Below are 21,306 nucleotides of genomic sequence, written 5' to 3'. Positions count from 1 at the left end.
AGTCAGGTGCTCTAATTGGAGTCAGGTGCTCTAAATGGCTACAGGTGTTCTAGTTAATCTAAAGCAAACCTTCCTCCCTTGGCAGGGAATAAGGCCCCCTGGTAACACTTTCATGCTGCCCTCTGGCCATGCTGTATCACAGTGTGGTAGTTGGGCCAAGTAATCCATTATCTGTGCAGTGTCCTGCATACACCTAATGAAATAGTTGCATGTAAAGTAGCTGTGGAATAAGGCTGGTGATTGTTACCTCTGATATCACAATCTCTAGGACTTTAGCATGGGATAAGTACATGCCAGCTGTAGCTGAAAGCTTGTGCTGTCGCACAGATGTAATTCATAAAGTCAAAATTGCTGAGAACTTTGTAACAGACCACAAATGCCAGTGATGATTGAACCTGATACTCTAAACAAAGAACTCTCAATCATGCTTGTAGTTGTTTCCGATGTTTCACGCTGGCTCAACAGACATTCTAGACTTTACGGTGACAATCCTGGCATTTTATTATATTGATGAGCAGGCTGCCCTGAAGTCTAATAAGCATATGATCTCAGTTTTGTTCAGTTATCAGAATTTAGCTGTAATGTATGCTTAGGCTACAGTCTCTTTTGGAATTAATGACTATTCCAAAAATAAGACAACCTATAAAACTGCCTTCAGGAGCCTCAGATGTCTTACTCAAATAGTAACATGTGTGACCATCTTCAAATACCGTAAAATTTCATATAATGCGTGGATTTACATTTGTTTTGTAAGCCTGGTGCTCAATTAAAATTTGTCTTGGTTATGAAGAGAGGCCAAATTCTGTAATCTTCTGAAAATGTAGCGTAGAAAACTGTATTTGTGATAAAAATATGTTGCTTTATCATAACACTGTACAAATTTACAGGTTCTTCATGTTCAGCAGGTGGCAGAAGTGGAATTACAGAGCCCAACATCTAAAAGTCCTCATACGTCTGGTTGGTAGTTGTTTCATGTAGATTGCTTTTTTCAGTGTTATATAGTCACATTTTATTCTTAGTATGTTTGCAAAAAGAAGATGGGAAAATGTCTAAATATTCATTTTACAAGTCAACTTGTTTCCTCAGCTGAACTTTTATTTTTATGTTACCTAATAGATAATTACATTTGGCAGACCAAATTCTGCCTTTCAGTGGCATTACAGCAGTATAGTTGAGGACAAAATTAACCACTGCAATTAAAATTTCACTAATTCAGTTGGTGTCTGAGGTAGAAAAGAATCATTACTTTCCACAGCAAATGTTATATCTGCTTTTGAGTACTCATAGGAAGAGAAAATTTTTAAAAAAATTATGATTATAAAGTTACAGCTTTTGGATGCACCCAAGAAAAAGATCCATCAATTCAGAAGATGCCATTTATAGTTGCTTTCCGGAGCAAAACTGCACATTTTAGCACATGTCTGTGTGTAGTCTAGGCTTTTTTTAAAATTCTCCACCACAAGTGCAGCTCCACTAGTATCAAATGCAGAGGTGCTGTGGGCTTTCTACCCTAGTATTTAACTCTGAGCAAGTCTATAGAATACAGTGATTCAAAATCTGTGCTAGCATTGCTACCTTTACTCACTATCAGTAGATCTGCAGTAGATGGAGAAATAGAGGCTTTGTCTACACTAGGATCAGTTGACTGATGTACTTAGTCAGTGGGATGTGCCCATTCATCCACACAGATTTGCTACAATGGGTTTTTCAGAGAGGGCCAATCAATGCAAGTTATCCACGTACCAAGTAGGAGTAGGTCTCAACTGATGTTAGCACAATAGATTAAGTACCTATTGTGGACACATCCTGCGATCATGGTAACACTGTCACCACAAAATGTCTTCCCACTACTGACCCATAATGCAACAGTCTCTCCTGAAGCGTCCCGTCTCTTCATATCAACACCTGTTTTCATAGTCCAAGTTCTAAGGGTCACCTTGTCCACAGTCTGCCTGCCCCATACTAATAATGCTGTACTACATTCTGCATCGAGCTCAGTTTGAGCTATTTTAATCACAAAATGTGCTTTTTTTTCCCCAAAGAAAAGATTTTATATAAAAGCTGTCATATGCTTCAGCATGGTCCTTTGAGGGATCCTGCACCATCATTTTTCTGTCGGGTGAGGAACTTGTCCATTCACAGCAGGGAAGTCAAGGTATACCAGCATTTGTCAGCAGCCATCCAAGCTGGCCTCAGGCAATGCTGAGACAAGGGGAAGGACCTGAGTGGCAGTTGCCACAATCATGTGTCACAGAATCAATGTAGATTCCAGATGTTAATTTACCATGGTAATTCTGTATCAGTTTAAACAAACTTATTTGGAGTTTTAACAATCAGGTTCATCCAGGTGATTTGAAATTACCATCCATTCACCTGTCTAATGTAGACAGAACCCTAAGAGACCTGTGTGAACCATAATGATGCAGTCATTGATTTTGCAGATTGACGATATTTCTGAGGTATGAACTGCTATATCTCAATGTGAGGCTAATTCAGAGGCTAAATACAATTTAAATATCAGCTTAAACAATTTAACTACTGATGAATGTATTAGAAAAATTCAAATTGGTTGCCAACAGAGCTTGACTAGTGGGCAAAACTTTAGTGCTGATCTTTTATCCCAGTATAACCCTGATTGGTTGTGGTGCTGCTGCTTTATTCAAAAGAGCAAATCTTGTCCAAGGAGAAAATCAGTTTTTCCACCCATTTAATAACAGTCCTCCAGTTTTAAAATAAATATATATGTATAAGGTTCTTTTTACCTTTTATTACTATCTAGATAAAAACATAGAATGTGAAAGCCAAAATTTTGGTGAAAATGACAAGCAAAGCACTGAGGAAGATATTTCCAGAGTTGTACCAGCCAAACAACATGCATCACCTAAATCAACATATAGAACAGCTAAATCTAACAGAAGAGAAAATGAGATGTCTCCTTTTAGCAAACTTTATGAATTGTTGAAAAATGAGATTGATGTGAAAACACAGAAAGATGGCAACGAAGAGATACCTATGCCACGACAAGCAGGTGATTATATTTAAAAAAAAAAAGAGAGAGAGAGAGGATGGTGATATAATGTTGATGGACACTGTAGGAATTATTATTATTTATGCAGGATATTAGAACAACACTACTTTAACCATAGATTCCTTTATTAAATCCAAAGGCCAAATGGAATTTATAGTATTGCTCTAAACAGAACTACAAAGCCTAATTAATAAACAATTTACTATATCCAAAGAGTAACAAAACATTTATAAGCATTGATCGAACGGGCTAAATCCAGGGGTGCTGAGACTCATATTTGTCAGCTCCAACATTATCAGGCAGGTATTAGCAGAGTTTACCTTTTTTATACGCTTTAAAAAAAGTCATGTCATTCCCAAGTACAGACTTCAGCTAAACACCAATTTGAGACAGTTCGCCTTTATTTCCAATCTTAATCTAGATGAGATTTACAACCTCTTTTTTCCCCAAGGTTTTTCCTCCCTATCTCTTTCCCTCCTTGCTGACCAACAGTTTTTCCTTTGCATCGTGGGCCCTAATTTTTGAGATCACACTGGTATGTGGGGTAGAAGGCCATGTTGGCTCTTTTGTTTAAAACGATCTGCAGAGGCCGCCTTTTTAGAAACATACCCTTTTTTCATTAGTTATTCTTTTAACCAGACATGCTCCCTACTTCATTTTTTCTGGGTTTATATAACTCATTACTTTCCAAGCCTTTCTTTTACTTGCTAGTTAGGGTCTTTCTTTGCAACCTGTTTCTTTAACCAATTGTAAAATAACTTCTGTTTTCTACTTTTATATTTATTCTACAGAGACTAATGCCCAGCAAATTTCATTATTGGTATTTCCATCTGGTCAAGAGACCCAAACCAAGGAAAAAGAGACAATCATTGGTGAATATATTGAACAGTCTAAAGTTAAAGAACAAGAAATAAACGATGTGGAACTTAATCAGATTTCTACTGAAGGAAATAGTTCTAAGACCAATGAAATAAGTTCTGCAAATTCAGGCGAACCACAGACTGAACAAGATCCACCATTAGGAGTTAAAGCAACAGAAATTGCAAATGAAATTCAAAAGAAAGATGTAGTGTGCAGTAGTGTTCATGGGAATGAATCATGTATTTTGGGAAAAAATAATAAATATTCAAAGCAAAAGAGAAATAGTAAACAGCTTACACCAAGAAAATCCTTAAATGCAGAAGAAGTGCTAAAAGAAATTCATGATGAGACTTACTCAGTTAGCATAACTAAGGAGAGAGATTCTGAAATCGATGGATTTTCTCCTGGGTATAGTAATTCCAAAAGCCCCAAAGGGAGTATTAGACAAAGTAAAAAAAATTCAAATAAAAGTCCATTATCAGAGTTATTAGCTCCGGAAAGGTTAACACCGAAAGATGAATCTTCTGCTAGTCATAAACATCACTCTGGAGCACGAAGGGGAAGACGAATGAGCTCTGGAAAAGTGGCTGAAGAAACATTGGAGAGAGATCCATCTCAAGAACATTACAAGAATGTAGATATTAAAGGTAGTGAAGTTAAAGAAAAGCTGAGCACAGAGAACAACCAACAGAAATTAGAGGTGGAAGATGCTAATATTGTACTGGGACCTCACAGGTTGTCATCAAAAAGAAGGTGCTCTGAAAGTGTTGCACTTCTGAGAGATGAAGTTGCATCAGAAATAAATATTTCTAGCCTACCTACTGAAGAGAAAAAGTCAGGTAAATACTTTGTATGGTTAGGAGCTATATTTTAAATTTATTTGGGAGAGACTATCATGTTTTATGTAAGTGAAAAAATGTTTGGTTTTTTGTGCTGCATATATATCCTTAAGTATTGTATACACCTCTATGCTGATATAACGCAACCCAATATAATACGGATTCGGATATAACGTAGTAAAGCAGCGCTCTGGAGGGGCGGGGCTGTGTACTCTGGCAGATCAAAGCAAGTTCGATATAATGCAGTTGCGCCTATAACGCAGTAAGATTTTTTTGGCTCCTGAGGACAGCGTTATATCGGGGTAGAGGTGTATGAGATGACTAACCATAATAAATACATTGACATTGTTTGAGAAAATGTTAATGTAACTACATCTACTGAACTGTGCAAAAACTAAGTTAGAAGGATTTGTACTCATTAAATGTGGCTTGAAATGTGCTTCAGACTTTAAAATGAGTAAAGATTAATTTCTAATTTATTTGTAGTAATGTTTTTTGACTCTTCATATATATGAAGACATTTTTCAATTGTAATTTTTAAAAGGTGAGACAAAGAGGTTATCTCAAAAGCGGAAAATTGGAGAGCTTGAGTTGTTACATCAGCCTTTTGGGAAAAGAAAGAGAGTGTCCTTTGGTGGTCATCTCAGTCCTGAACTTTTTGATAAAAGTCTACCACCCAATTCACCACTTAGAAGAGGTGCAATTCCAGCAAGATTAAGCTTACCATTTGGAAATTCACCTCGTGCAGTTCTGAAGAAGGGACAGGGATTCAAGCGTCTTGTAATCAAGGTAAACTTTAAAGATGAAAATTTAAACACCAGGGAAACAAATAGAAATTTTAAGTTTGAAAATTACAGAAAAGGCATATATGAGGTAATGTAGATACTGTACCTTCAGCTTTAGATGGTATTTAAATACAGCTATTTCCAGTGTAGCTAGCTCTTCGGTATTTTTGAATTCCCATGTTTGAAGGCCAGCTCATCAGTGTCTTATTTGAGATTGTATTTTTACTATAAATTACAATAACTGGAATTGACATTTATTGGGAAACTATTGCAATTTGGACCGAAAATTGACTAAAGGAATAAAATGCCGTAAGCTACAAAATAACAAATTAATTGTAGCCTGAAAATGTTTATCCATTGCTTCCACCAACTTGTGAATTAAATTTAGTAAAAGATATGTATCAAACTTAATGTAACACAACTGTTTAAAACTGACATTTTAACCTACGTTCAGGTAATAAATGATTTACTTCAATTCTCATTTCTTACCCTTTTTACAGCTGTTTTGAAATGAAAATGTTAAACATCTTTTTAATTTCCAAATTTTATTTTAAATGAGTAAAACAAAGTTTATTTCAGTTAATTTGATATGTTGAGCATGTGTTTTTCAGAATTAGGTTAGAATTTGTATTTCTACTTTGTGAGAGAGCTGTTTTTTTAATCCTATCAGGATCTTTCAGAGCATTTGCAGAGACAAAAATCATCACAAAAAAACTTGCCCGCCAGGAAGTCCCCGGCTGCCTCGCCGCCCGCCAGGAGGTCCCCGGCTGCCTCGCCGCCCGCCAGGAGGTCCCCGGCTGCCTCGCCGCCCGCCAGGAGGTCCCCAGCTGCCTCGCTGCCCGTCCTTGAAAAAATGTCACCTAAGCTCACTGCAAGCTCCCTATCAAATACACCATTTACAAAAGGACGTTTCTCTATTTCTCACATTAGCACACCATCTCCTACTTCAAAGGAGCAGGGTACTGCTGCAACAGAAGTTAAGGAAAGTGATGGAGATTTTACTGGAGTCAAGACACCTGAATCTTTTCCTATTAACCAGGAACATCAGGTGTCTGTGCCAGCTACACCTAAACAATTAATAAGGCGTAGTATAAGATTTTCTGCAAAGAGAACTCCCATGAAGAGGAGGAGCGATGCTGTGGAAACAATTCATTCTAAAAGAAGAAGTGGTGCTTCTAAAGCCAATTTGCTAGGTTGGTTTAAGTAGTTGATTTTGGAGACTACTAATGCTTCTTTAAAAACTGAACAGAAGCCATTAATTCATGCATATGCATTATGGTATTCTTTAATTATATAATCACATACTATATTTTCTCCATGACCCCATTAGGGATATAAACAGTTAACCAGTAAGCATTAGGCTTGCCGATTAACCAGATTTTATCATTAATACTAGTGGCCCCATGTTGGACGGGGCCGGAGCGGCCCCAGCCCTGACCAGGCCAGCGGGCCCACGGCCATGTCACACCAGCCAGTGAGAGACCAGTCTTGGCTGTGCCAGCCCCCCCTCAGAGCTACCTCAGTTAACTGAAATAATTTTAATTGTTTAACCTGTTTACTTTTTTAACCGATATTTACATCCCTAAACCCCTGCCTGTTTTAGTGCACAGGATGAATTTAATCCTCATCATTCAGTATGTGATGCTATGTGTTATTTTCTGTACATCCAAACCTTGCATTGAATATAGCTTTGAAGAGTTGAACGCTGGAAAGGACCATTAGATTATCTAGTTTGCCCTTCTGTATATAACAAGCCATTAAATTTCACCCAGTTATCTCTTATTGAGCCCAATAACATGTTTGACTAAAGCATAACTTCCAGAAGGGCATCCAGATTTGATTCAAAGACCTCAAGAATTGGAGAAACCACCACTTTCTCTGGTAGTTCATTCCAATGGTTAATCACCCTTGTTAGTAAAAATCTGTGCTTTGAATTTGTCTGGCTTCGCTTCTAGCTACTGGTGGCTCTTACACATTTCTCTGTTGGATGACAGCCCTTTAGTATCTGGTATTTTCTCCTAGTGAAGGGTACTTACGCACTATGATCAAGTAATCTCTCAACTTTTGTTTAATTAACTAAATGTATTGAGCTTTTTGTATCTCTCATTGTAAGGCTTTTTCTCCAGTCCTCGAGTCATTTTTGTGACTTTTTGTGCATACTCTCAAATTTTTCAAGATCCTTTTTAAAATGTGGACATTGGAACTGTATGCGGTATTCTAGTATCTATATCATCAGAGGTAAAATCACCCCCCTACTCACTACTCCCCTGCATTGTGTTAGCCTTAGAATAAAATCCATTTCACTAAGGTGACATTCAATTGTCTTTAACCACAAAAACATCCTTTCTGTTCCTGTAGGCCCCCTGCTTGGGTCACTACATACTTTCAGCTTCTTCAACAAATGAGGCAGGTGTCCTGCATCATTCTGTGCATAGGATGGATGATGTTCAGGGAATTAATCAGTTGTCTACAGGAGTCCTTTGCGGGGTGGGAGAGGGAGGGAAATGGATATGAACATGTAATTAATAAGTATCATAATACATATAACAAATTGACTGAATTAAGAGTTTATGGATAATCTTCTGTCTGGCAGTCGCCAACTTTTTATTGGTTGGTTTTGTAATCTGATAATTCTTTAGAAAGTTTTAAATGTAATTTCCTCAGCTTTCTGAAAATGCAGACTGAAAAGATAAATTCCATCCTGTGGAATCATATTTCCCCCCCACCGCTCGGATCAGCAGCATGACTGGAACTTTTAGATACACGGTACAGACCTTAACCAGCAGAGCTAATAGTAAATAGTAGCAGGAGTAGGCTGTTATCTTTTGTGAGTGGAGGAGATGCACGTTCCCAGTGGATTTTGCAGCTATTTGCTGACAGAGGGACTTGGCTGCTTGGGTATCCTGTCTCTTCCTTTCTCTCTTCACCCTCCCTCCACTGCCTCCTGGTTATGGGGAAGAGTATGCTGTAGTTGTATAAACCAGTGGCTCTCAATCTTTTTGAGCACAGGACCCATTTATAGATATGTGTGGCCTGTTGCAACCCAGTAAATAGCCTGGGGTGGAGACCAGGGGTGGTTTTGGTTGGGACCTGCCCAGAACTCACAATGGCAGCTCCTTAACTGTGGGCTGACTGGGCTTGGCTCATGGCTCTGGGCATTGCATTCTCTGGTGTTGCAGTGCTGCTTAGGTTTAGTCCCACTCCCATAACTGGATCAAATTTGTGTGAATGGAGTTGTAACCAGGCTAATGAGGTTACAGTGCCATTCACTCAGATTTGGCCTACCCAAAGTCCTGTCGTCATGATGACTGGGCCAAACCTGAGTGGTGCTGGGACCCCAGAGGTTGCAGTTCTTGGAGTGGCTCACCTAGCCCAAACATCTCTGGGACAGGAGCTGCCATGCGATGCTTTGAAACATTTTGGTGACCCAGTTTGGGGTCCCGACCCATAGGTTAATAAACCGTGGTGTAGATCTTTCTGCTCTTATCCTTACCAGTCTTCTCCCTTTGCTCCTATTCTTGTATCTTCTTCCATTCCCACTTTGCTCCTGTCTGTCCAAAACTTTCCTGTTCCCTTTCTGGCTATCCTCTCTAGAGGAGCAATTGTAGAATATTTTGCTCAGCCATGGTCAGGAGCATGCTCAATGTGGCTTGCACAGGGCTCGATGGAGATAGCACATAGATGGATAGTATAGATGGAATCTTTGGTTAATTTTGTTGCCTACCTCTGAGCATGTGCAAATAGCAATTATCAGAAGCCTATAATTCTGCCAAAATAGGGTGGATTTTCACAAGGACCAGCAGCCAAATTTCAAGTCCTTGCTCCAAAGCAAATGATTAAAGTTTTGCAAAGATATAAGCAACAGAAAATAGGGCCTTATAATGGAAAGTGTTATACAACCTCAACTATAAGTGTTATGCCACCTCCACCTGTAATTACCAATCTGAGCAAAGTTCCATAGGAAATGTACTTTAAATATGGGAATTATGAGGAAATAACTCTGGACTGCTGTTTGCACACTTGAGAACTGTTCTCAATCTAATTCTGTTTTTTGCATTCCAGTTGCAAAATCTTGGGCAGAAGTGGTGAAGTTCGGTGTTGCAAGACCACAAGTAAAAGCTGTTAAACAATGTGTTCTCAAAGGAAAATCAACCAAGAAGTTAACAAAATCACCAAAGGTATTTTTATTTAAAATAAACCATACTGTTTTCTGAATGCATAGCCTCATCGGCGTTTAATAAATTTTTAGTCCACTTCCTTGTCTGCTAAATAGCCTTCGAGCACTGATACACATCTCCTGGATGACTCTAAATGTGCTAGATTCCAAATATTCCTTCTTGATTCGTGAAAGGACAGGGCCAAATTTGCACCATTTTTTTATTGTATTGATATATTAAATAGAGGATTTAATTGAAACTAAAGAATGTGTACCTTTAAAATATTTTGGTATCCACAGTGAGATATAGTATTGTTCAGCAGAACTAATGGAAGAGACAAAGTTATCGGTGATCTCAAACTCTTTTATAATGTGGATCATTTCTGAAGATAAAAGTCTTGTGGATCGACTTCTCTCATACACCCAGTTTTATATTTTCCTGTATCGACAGAGTAGAAATGTAGGACTTTAAAGTTATTAGTACAATAAAAACATAGATGTTTATTGCTCTAACTTGTTTAAGGTTCTTTGGAATTTAGTCCTGTGTTTGCTACTTCTCCGGTGTAACTGTAGTGAAGGGGGAGATGCTTTGTTTACTAAAAGTCCTTTGGAAACACAAATGTTTCTGGACTGATATATAACTCTTGTCACAGTTAGTTCATATTACAAAGCAATTTCTGTTAAATGTGCCTTAGTAAAGAAAGCACTATTGCGTCTGTTTTTCTGCCTATTCAGTTGTCCAAAGACTATAATATATTGTTTTCTGCCTTATTTTAACGACTTGTTCTTTCCTTAGTTTAAACAAAGTGTTTGGTTTACCTAACTTTCAAGATAAAACTTCTCTTCATTTTCTGCTTACAGTGGTACAGGACAACAGCAGTATTCCATTCTTGTCCTTCTTCCTTAGTTCGTATTAGTATAATACTTTAGTTTGTATTCATCCAGCAGACATCAGGTATCATTGAGGGGAGTATATGTGGAATGGCTAATGAGTCCGCTGTGGTGTGTTGAATCTTTTCTAGTACAATTGAAACTGTGAATTTCTAGTAAATTTTAATTTTGTCATAATAATATTTAGAAAAATTTCCTTCAGTTAAGTAGAGTGGTTCCGTATTAGTGTTCTGCAGTAGCATGTTGTAAACACAGTTTGATTCCCAGAATCTGGCTTTTTGTGTCCACAGAAACTGGGCCTTTGTCTAAATCTGGGTTGTTGTGTTGTCAGCAGAAAGGAAGATTGTCACACCTGCAGTGCCAGGAGGGGAAAAGAGGGAGGCAGCTTAACTTTTGTGTTCAGTAAGAAATTGATTATAACAAGAAGTAAAAAATGTTGATTTATTCAGAACTTTTTGAATTCTTAAATTGTATGCAGAGTTTTTTCTAGAAGTTGATTATGTTTAGTACGTAGGCATTGCTCTTTGACATATTTCTAGCCAGATTTTACCTTTGAGGTCACCGTTAAATGGTTCTCCCATTCTGGGTGCCAAAACATTGATAGAGTAAGTTTGTTTTTTTTTCTTTTCCTCCCCATTTTCCAAACTTAACACATGATGGGAACTATAAGGAACAATTATAGCAGAAAAATGAAAATAGAGCCTTACAAAAATTTGTTTTAATCTTAAAAACTTTGTGATAGGGAATGGGCCAAATATGCATTTTATACTGCTCTGACTAGGATGGAATGATTTAAATCAAAGTGATTTGAAATCAGCAAGCAGGAAACATTTATTTCAATAATTTTAATCTTTATTTGTATTTCTTAATGGCTTTCCTAAAGAACGGTTGATTTTTTTTTTTCCGTTGCTTTGTAACCAATAAAACATGTTGATCTGCAATTAGATGTAGCCTTTACACCAGTGACTCTCAACATAGTACACATTGTGGGATGCATATATGGCCCAGAATGTGTAACCTGGCAGGACAGAGGCATCCAGGACCCTGAAGCCCGGACGTCTGCTGTGTGGGCTGCCTCCCCTGGCTGGTTGCCTTCACCCATGCAGCTGCCCCGACCCCAGAACTCCTGCCATGAGGGGAGTGGGGGCAGGGACGGAGCCTGCAGAGTGGGCTGATGTCCCCAGGTTTCCACAGGGCCAGCTAGCTGCCCCAGATCCCAGGACCCCCCCCACGTGGGCTGGGCCAGCCGCCCGCCCCAGTCTCCTGCTGCATGGCTGCCCAGGCCCCTGGGGCCGAGCAGCTGTCGTGGACCACAGGGACTGCAGGGCCAGATGGGAGCCTGACCCCGCCATGCTAGGCGGCGGGGCAGCTCAGACCCCTCCCCCCTGGGCAGCTGGGAACCCGGACATAACCGCAGCCTTTTGCACACAGTGTGCTAATTGGGCTGCATGCAAGCTATGAGTTGAGAACTGCTTTACGCTGTAATTCAAGAATACTTATGATATGTCAAGCTCTATTTGGATGGAAATTCAATTAAAAATGCACAAAACCAGTATTTTAAGATTTTTTTTTTTTTTTTTTTTAGAAGTTCAATATAACTACCTTTAACATGCTGGAATACATAAGAAAAGAGTTTTGTCAAAACATGTTTTGCATTTAAAACTAACCAGTAAACTATTATCAATAGTTAGTGAATTGAACTGATTGATTCTGGTCATTGTGTGCTTCAAGGTCATCCACCCACACCAAGTTTTTATTTGTAGATTGGAAGAGGAAAACAAGTTTTCCTGCTTTTTTTCATCTCACAATTGCTTTCTTAGCTTTGCATGAACTATTTATTGAACTGAAGTGAAGAAAACTTTCTCTGTCTGCAGAAGAGACAAGTGTTATCAAGAGCTAGTTTAGTACATCAACAAACTCTAGTTCTACATTTACTGTATTTTGAAAAATAAACCTGAATTCATTTAATTAAAAAAGCCAATTTAAACTAAAAATCCATTTTTTAAAAATGCACAGTAACAGTGGTGCAGGTTTGTGTGTGGAAATTATGCTGTTTTGGTTATTACAATAAATTCTCACTTACTGAGCAACTCTGTTTTTCTTTCTACAGACTCCAGCAAGAAAAGTAAAGGGTCATTTTAGTACAGGTCATGCAGATTCTCCAGCTACAATAGTGATAGGAAGAGCTCATACCACCACAGTGAAGCTGGTTGGAGAGGCCCCTAGAGTGGTCAAGAATTGTGCTTTGAAACAAAACATGGATATAAATGAAAGCTTCACAGGTAATTTGCACACTTTTTTTAAAAATGAAGCCACGTAATTCTTGCCTTATTTCACTTCATGTTGGTTGATAAAAGCAATTTCTACTTAATACAGCCTATTGTGTAACTTGGAACATGTTAATATCCTTTACATAGTAGAAAATACTTTTATGTACTGCAGGGACCATAACTTTAATTTTTTTCGGCCTTGAGTTTAACATCTCAACTTGAACCTTGTTTTAGGAGGGTTTGTATTTAATTTCAACTTCTTGAAAATGAGCAAACTTTGTCAAGGTCATCGCTGTCAAAGTCACTGCCTTCTAGGTCCCTCCATTGTTTCCCCCTTCTTCTGCTGCACCAGATACAAACTTCCTGTTCTTCTTCGAGTGCTTGCTCATATCCATTCCAGTAGGTGCGCATGCGCTGCGTGCACGTTCGTCGGAGACTTTTACCCTAGCAACACTCGGTGGGCCAGCAGGGCGCCCCCTGGAGTGGCGCCGCTATGGTGCCGGATATATACCCCTGCCGGCCCGCTGCTCCTCAGTTCCTTCTTACCACTCGTGTCAGTCGTTGGAACTGTGGAGTGCAGTCTAACTGTTTCTCCACCTCCCTAGCAATTCACTTGTTTTCTCTTGAATTCTGTATATAGTTGAACTTTTAACAGTAGTTAGTAGTTAGTTATCGTTCTATTAGTAGTTTTTTGTAGATAGTTAGAAGGGATCGGGGGTTAGCCCCCTTTCCCTATCCCCGGTACCGGCACATGCCGGATCACCGGCTTCAAACCGTGTCGCCTGTGGTAGCGATGCCCACAGGAGACCCGCACTGACTCCTGCCTTAAGTGCTTTGGCGAGATATTCTCATCTAACGCGACAAAGTGCACGGATTTGTAAGGCGTTCAAGCCCTGCGAACTAAACGAGGGGCATGTTCGTCCTGAAACAGTTACTTGATGGAGGCAATGCTCATTACAATTACTCCGGCCGTCCGCTCTCGGGACCAACCCTCGCCGATCTCGCACTGCGCCTGCAACTACCTTCCAACGAAGGACGCTGAGTCACGATCTCCGGGCCCAGCTTCTTCGCCCGGCACCGCTCCTCTCCACTCAGGGGCAAGCAAGCCAAGCTCCTGCGCGCTATATAACCCACCACATCAGAGCGCTAACCACAACCGGATGCCGCGCACTTTACCCATCTGCGCGCGCACCAATGTTCTGGCGCTGTCGTGATTCCAGGCTCGGAGAAGCCGTCGGTCCCGGTGCCTACCAGCTCCCGGCGCGTGCCGCGGTCGAGCTCACCGTGCCTCCACTCCGGAGGCATTCTCCGCAACACGAGACCTGACTGCCTAACGGAGCCTGAGCTGCCTGACCCTGCACGCCGGTGCGGGTCCCCAGTCTATAGGCAAGCCGGCCCTTTTCGACTCTGTTCGCCGCGCACCATGGGACTTCGTCGTTCCCAGGTCCCGATCGACACCCATCGGTCCCACAGACCGCTCCGCCCATCGATCCCGGTCGCCGGCCACTCGCAGTCCCGCTACCGTTCCCATCAAGGTACCAGTCTACTCGGTACCACTCGAGATCCCGTCGCGTCAGGCATTCCGGCACGCTCCAGATCTCGGCACCACTCGCAACACTGACTCCCACAGCGATCTCGCACGGCGACTCTCGCGCGATCGACCTCCTGCACCGCGCTGGTGTAGTCCCCGTCGCATCAGCACGTCAGGATCCTCGGTGCCGCTCCCGCGGCACCGCATAGGGAGGTTCCAGTGGCTGCACGAGACCTGCATCACACGTCTCGCCCCTCTCATGGCTCTCTCGTTAGCGTCGATCTCCTCATGCGAGACGGCATCATACGGAGCAGTGGACAACCAGCAGTCCTCATCATGGCCCTGTGGACCCGTGGGCTTATCACAGAGCCAAGTGGCCACCATCCGCCCTGCACTCCCGTCCCTATCCGAATATCGGCACCGAGTCCCACGGTGAGCAGACCCCTCCCACGGGAACCGAGCGATCCCTGCCAGGTCTTGGAATGCAAGAGCAGCCCCAGGACGTCGCACGACCAGGGTCTCTCTAGACCTTTGGTCCTGGGTCTCTTCCTCTCTTCCGGATGAGGCAGTGGCGGGACGGCAACATCTGGCCCCCCCAATCGACCTTAGTCTCACACCAGGACCCTCTGCCTCGCGCATGCTCTCAACGTAAACTTACGTGGAGAGGTCCTGAAGGGATGCCCAGTAGTCAGCATTCTTTTGCAGAGGCCCCCAACGAGGGCGGCGCTCCCCTTATTCGCTTCCGTCCAGGCTCGGGAGATCAATCTGGCAAACCTGGATCGGTAACCCCTACACGGCCAAAGGGTGAGCGCAAATATATGTCCCATCGAAGTTATGAAATTCTATGTACACTCCTCCTGCTCGTTGGTGGTCCAATCCGTCAACGGACGGTAGCGCCATGGCCAAAGCTCCTGGCCCAATCGAGGGGGCCAGGCCATGGATTGTTGGCAGGAAAATCTACTGCGGCGGGAGCTCCAGCTCAGGGTGGCGAATCAGCAAGCCTCCTGAGTAGATACATTTAACACCTGGGATGCGGTAGGCAATTCGTAGAGCTTGTCCACGGACTCCCGCCAAGATTACCAGCTCTCCTGGAGGAAGGAAAAGTTGCAGGACCTCCTCCAGCTCACTGGACCCGCTGACTCGGCCGCTGACTCCGCCTCTGGGGTCCTATGAGCGCATTATCGTGGCTGCAAGCGTCAGATTTACCGACCGCTGGGCAGTATACGTACATGGGACCGACCTGGAACGGTCCAGTGGTCGTCTCTCCAAAGAGACAGACCCTCGCTCTCAAACTGAGAGACATCGCGTGATCATCGCGTCCGATTTCGCTGGGAAGCACAATGTGCAGACCTGCAGAGGCGGTCCTGTGCCGACCGACCAACCCAGCGACCAACATCTACCCACCATGTCGACCGAAGACTGACAGGGAATTTCCTTCCTCACAGGAGGAGGAGGGTCCGATCTCTCGTAGAGACCAGACGCCAGTCTGGCCCTTCAAAGGGAGGTAACCAACTCCGGTCCACCAAAGCAAAAGCTTTTTGAAGTGCGCCAGACGAGAGCACTGTACCAATTTCCTCCCAGGATCTCATTCAGTTTGCCAACCGCGTCACTGCATTCTTCCCTGCATGGTCCCAGCTAACATCAGACCGCTGGGTCCTCAACACGGTGGAATGTGGCTACCGTCTTCAGTTTGTTTCGACCTCGCCTCCCACCCTCACTCCTCGTCCCTTTTCAGGGATCCCTCTCATGAGCAACTCCTCCTGCAGGAAGTTTCGAGGCTCCTTGCGCTGGGACCATAGAGGAGGTTCCAGAGCTACTAAGGGGCAGAGGATCTATTCCAGATACTTCCTAATCCTCAAGGCGAAAGGGGGCTCTGGCCCATCCTGGACTGCGAGCTCTGAACAAGTTCATCAAGAAGCTCAAGTTCCGCATGGTGTCCCTGGGAACACCATTGCTTCCCGGATCCAGGAGATTGGTACACTGCTCTGACATGAGGGACGCATATTTCCCATATCGCGATTACCCACCACGCAGAAGGTTTCTTCGCTTCGTGGTAAATCGTCATCACTACCAATTTGCGGTCCTTCCCTTCGGCCTCTCCTCGGCCCCTCGGGTATTTACAAAGTGTATGGTGGTAGTCGGCCGCCCACCTCCGTCGTCGAATTCATGTTTTCCCATATCTCTACGACTGGCTGATTCGAGGGACTTCCGAGGCTCAGGTTACCGCTCATGTAAATATCATCAAGACCTGTTCCACGTCTAGGTCTGATCAGTCAATCTAGACAAATCCATTCTGCTTCCTACCCAGAGGATAGAATTCATAGGGGCGATTGCTGGACTCCACTCTTGCCAGCCAGCTTGCCCCCCCAGAGGTTCCAATTTATAGTCTCTCTCATTCAGGGACTACGAGCCTTCCTACAACCTCTGTCCGCACCGCCCTCACTCTACTCGGTCACATGCTGCGTGCACTTTCGTGACAAAGCCACGCAAGACTACACATGCATCTCTTCACCTGACTTGCCTCGGTCTACCGTCCACGCAGGGATGCCCTAGATGATAATCACGATCCCGTCACACGTGCTGGGCTCCCTCAGCTGGTGGCTGACCCCTCTCCTGTGTGTGCCGGTCGACCGTTCCATCTGCCTCAGCCCTCGGTGTCTCTAACAACAGACGCTTCCTTTCTGGGGTGGGCGCACACCTGAGGCATCTTCACACCCAAGGCCTTTGGTCCTTGCCGGAACTGAAGCTCCATATCAATGTCCGCGAACTGAGAGCAGTCCGACTGGCGTGCCAAGCCTTCGTCAACATCTGCAGGGCGTTGTGTTGCGATTTTCACGGACAACACAACGGCCATGTATTACATAAACAAGCAAGGAGGGACACGATCTTCTCCCCTTTGCCAAGAAGCGATGCGGCTGTGGGACTTTTGTATAGCCCAGTCGATAGACGTGGTAGCTTCCTTTCTCCCGGGGTCCGAACACTCTCACAGACCGCCTGAGCCGGTCCTTCCTGGCCCCGAGTGGTCAATCCGTTCGGACATCCTGCTTTCTGTTTTCCGGAAAGTGGGCTTTCCCCAGATAGACCTCTTTGCCTCCAAGGAGAACAGGAGGTGCCAGGTGTTCTGCTCCCTACAGGGTCGCTCCCCGGGCTCTCTTTCGGACGCGTTCCTCATTCCCTGGAAAGGGGGTCTACTCTATGCCTTTCCACCCTTTCCTTTAGTCCACAGAGTCCTGCTCAAGCTCCGCAGGACAGGGACAGGCTGATTCTAATCGCTCCGGCATGGCCGAGGCAGCACTGGTACACCCTGCTGCTCGACCTGTCCCTAGCATCTCCGATACCACTACCACTCTGCCCAGATCTTATAACGCAGGACTTCGGCAGGCTTCACCACCTGGCCCTTCAGTCCCTCCACCTAACAGCTTGTGCTACTGTCTGGTTAAACCAATCTGAGCGCTGCTGCTCCAGCCAGGTCCAACAGGTCCTCTTGGGGAGCAGGAAACCTTCCACGTGGGCGACATATCTCGCCAATTAGAAGCGGTTCTGTCATTGTGTGGCACAGCGTTCCCTTGTTTCCTGAAGCGTTTCGGTTCCTGTGGTCTTGGACTATTTATTGTACCTCAAGGAGCAAGCCTAGCACCCTCCTCAATAAGGGTGCATCTAGCCGCAATCTCCACCTTCCATCCCGGAGAGTCGGGCAGTTCCACCTTTTCTCACCCGATAGTTTCAAGATTCCTTAAGGGATTGGAGAGACTCTACCCCCGGTTAAGCCTTCTCCCCTTCCTGGGATCTCAACCTTATGCTGTCTAGGCTCATGGGCCCCCCCCTTCAAGCCATTAGCCACTTGCTCATTGCTCTACTTGTCTTGGAAGACGGCCTTCCTGGTCGCTATCACCTCGGCCAGACGGGTTCTGAGCTCCGTGCTTTGGTGGTAGACCCCCATACACTATCTTTCACAAGATAAGGTGCGCTACGACCACACCGGCTTTCCTCGCCAAGGTGGTCTCTGCCTTCCATATTAACCAAAACATTTTTCTACCGTCTCTTCCGCGAAGCCGCATGCATCGCGCAGGGACCAGCAGCTACACACCTGGATGTCCGCTGGGCCTCGCCTTTTACATCCAGAGGACTAAATCCTTTAGACGCTTGCCCCAGCTATTTATAGCAGTGGCGGAGCGTATGAAAGGTATGCCCATTTCTTCCCAGAGGCTCTCATCATGGGTAATGTCCTGTACCGGACGTGCTATGACTTGGCTCACGTCCCAATTGGCCACCTCACCGCCCACTCTACTCGGCTCAAGCCTCGTCCACCGCTTCCTGGCCCACGTTCCCATCAGGAGATATGCCGGGCAGCTACCTAGTCGTCCGTTCATACCTTACATCTCACTACGCGCTGGTGAGCAATCGAGGAGACGATGCCGCCTTTGGCTCAGCGATCTTACATTCCGCAACGTCTCCCTCCGACCCCACCGCCTAGGTAAGGCTTGGGAATCACCTACTGGAATGGATATGAGCAAGCACTCGAAGAAGAAAAGACGGTTACTACCTCTGTAACTGTGTTTCTTTGATATGTGTTGCTCATATCCATTCCACACTGCCTCCTTCCCCACTGTTGAGTAGCCGGCAAGAAGGAACTGAGGAGCGGCGGGCTGGCAGGGGTATATATCCGGGCCATAGCGGCGCCACTCCAGGGGACCGCCCTGCCGGCCCACCGAGTGTTGCTAGGGTAAAAGTCTCCGACGAACGTTCACGCGGCGCGCGCACACCTACTGGAATGGATATGAGCAACACATCTCGAAGAACAACAGTTACAAAGGTGAGTAACCGTCTTTTCTACCCTTCAAAGCTGAACACAGTTAAATTCTGCAGTGTGTCTCCTTAAAACAAGGTTGACTGCTCTCTTAACTCCACCAGTGATGCTAGAGTCTCCGTTGCCTGGTTTTCTACTTTCTTTACACTAGTGCCTTTATACTTTCTCCCATACCTCACTTGCGCATGGGGAAAACTGCCAGTCAAATCTGTAAAACTACCACTTTGTGTCTTAACTCTCACTTATATCGTAATGAGTAAGGCTATGTTTTAGTCATGAGTATTTTTAGTAAAAGTCATAAACAGGTCACTGGCAATAAACAAATATTAGTTGTCCATGATTTGTGCTAAATAACCCTGACTAAATCTTGGGTGCTCTGGGGTAGGGGACGGCAGTGTGTGGCCCAGGACCCCTGGTGATGCTGCTGGGGGAGATGGGGGGTTGGCCCAGGACCACCTCCCCCGCTGCTGGAGAGGGGGGCGCATGGCGACCCAAGATCCCTGCTGTGGGGGAAGGTGGAGGGCGGTGGCCCAAAATGCTGGGGCGGCCCACAGGCCAGACACACCAGCTGTTGCAGAGGTCTCGAAAAGTCAAAGAATCTGTAACTTCCGTGACAGACTTAGTAATGAGTACTGAAAACTGTCATATAACAACTGGCAAGTAGTAAGCTGTGATTACTGCTACTGATTAGTATAATTTTTAGCTAATCACTACTAAAACATCCCCTTACCTCGTCTCCAACTGGGATCACTTTTTTTTTTGTTTTTGTTTTTAAATGCACCTGTTATATCTTGGTGTCTAGATAGTAAGTTCTTTGGAGATGGACTTTCATGTACGATCTTTGTGCAATGCCTAGCACAATTGGACTCAAACTATTGTGACAAAGTTCCTCCTCTGCCTTGGTGGGTCCTGCGCTTCTTGGCAGATTTGCTCACCTCAGTGATCTTCCCCACGGTCTGGTTCAACTCCTCCTGTGTCTGATCAGGAGTTGGGAGGTTTGGGGGGAACCCGGGCCCGCCCTCTACTCCGGGTTCCAGCCCAGGGCCCTGTGGATTGCAGCTGTCTATAGTACCTCCTGTGAACAGCTGCATGACAGCTACAACTCCCTGGGCTACTTCCCATGGCCTCCTCCAAACACCTTCTTTATCCTCACCACAGGATCTTCCTCCTGATGTCTGATAATGCTTGTCTCCTAAATCCTCCAGCAGTACACTCTCTCACTCTCAGCTTCCTTGCCTTCTTACCCCAGCTCCTCACTCACACTCCTTCTCCTCTGGCTCCTCTTTGCCTGACTGGGGTGAGCTCCTTTTTAAACCCAGGTGCCCTGATTAGCTGCCCTGATTGGCTGCAGGTGTTCTAATTAAAGTAGCTATATCCACTGCCTTCTAGAAAGGTCTTAATTGGCTCCAGGTGCCTTGATTAACCTGGAGCAACTGCCATTTGGTTACCATGGTCCTAGGGATTTGTTTAGCCTGGGGCTAACATACCTGGTTCTCAGTACTTTACTGTAGCCATCTGGCCTTGCCCCATCACACTGTGTTTTGGCATCTGACAGTTGCTGCAGTGTAAATATTATTTGTGTGGTATCTCAATCAAATATTATTTTAATGTATAGTTGTAATTATTTAAATTTGTGATGCTCCATGCATGCATAGAATCATATAATATTAAGGTTGGAAGAGACCTCAAGAGGTCATCTAGTCCAATCCCCTGCTCAAAGCAAGACCAACACCAGCTAAGTCATCCCAACATGTGTGCTTTCTGTATGTCTGGAGCACAGTTGTGTAAACAAATTGGGCCATCACACCTTGATGCATCAGTAAAGTATGTCTCTAGATAAAACTTATATGTAGTTTAGTATAGTAGTGTTTCATTGTTTTACAAATAAAAATAATTACATTCAATTTATTTAAAATGAAGGTAGTGAAAAATTTAAAAGCAGGATGTGTAGCTAACAGCAGAAAAATGTTAAACTTTACATTATATTTGGATGTCTTGCTGTATAAAATGCTGTGTGTCCACTTTCTCTTTGTGGTTAATTTAAAGCTTCTCACAGTGAATTATCAATATCTCTTGAACTGAGTCTGACTCTCACACACATACCTACACACACACACACCTGTTGTGCAGTGCTTACA

General features: G+C 44.1%; 1 protein-coding gene across 1 annotated transcript in view; it reads left to right on the top strand.

The window, feature by feature from the left end:
* The window catches only part of MKI67 (marker of proliferation Ki-67), a 50,892-nt gene that overhangs the window by 15,385 nt on the left and 14,201 nt on the right, over nucleotides 1-21,306 (top strand). Inside the window, exons 6-12 of the mRNA XM_075072740.1 lie at nucleotides 888-957; nucleotides 2,780-3,028; nucleotides 3,820-4,728; nucleotides 5,273-5,517; nucleotides 6,184-6,706; nucleotides 9,576-9,691; nucleotides 12,671-12,842. Of these exons, the coding sequence (XP_074928841.1) occupies nucleotides 888-957; nucleotides 2,780-3,028; nucleotides 3,820-4,728; nucleotides 5,273-5,517; nucleotides 6,184-6,706; nucleotides 9,576-9,691; nucleotides 12,671-12,842 (2,284 nt within the window). The remainder of the gene's footprint in view (nucleotides 1-887; nucleotides 958-2,779; nucleotides 3,029-3,819; nucleotides 4,729-5,272; nucleotides 5,518-6,183; nucleotides 6,707-9,575; nucleotides 9,692-12,670; nucleotides 12,843-21,306) is intronic.

The sequence above is a fragment of the Chelonoidis abingdonii genome, chromosome 15 (genome assembly GCF_003597395.2).
Source record: "Chelonoidis abingdonii isolate Lonesome George chromosome 15, CheloAbing_2.0, whole genome shotgun sequence".
In the NCBI taxonomy this organism is placed as follows: Eukaryota; Metazoa; Chordata; order Testudines; family Testudinidae; genus Chelonoidis; species Chelonoidis abingdonii.
Note: the sequence above shows the minus strand (reverse complement) of the source record. Positions and strands in the feature narration are given on the sequence as shown.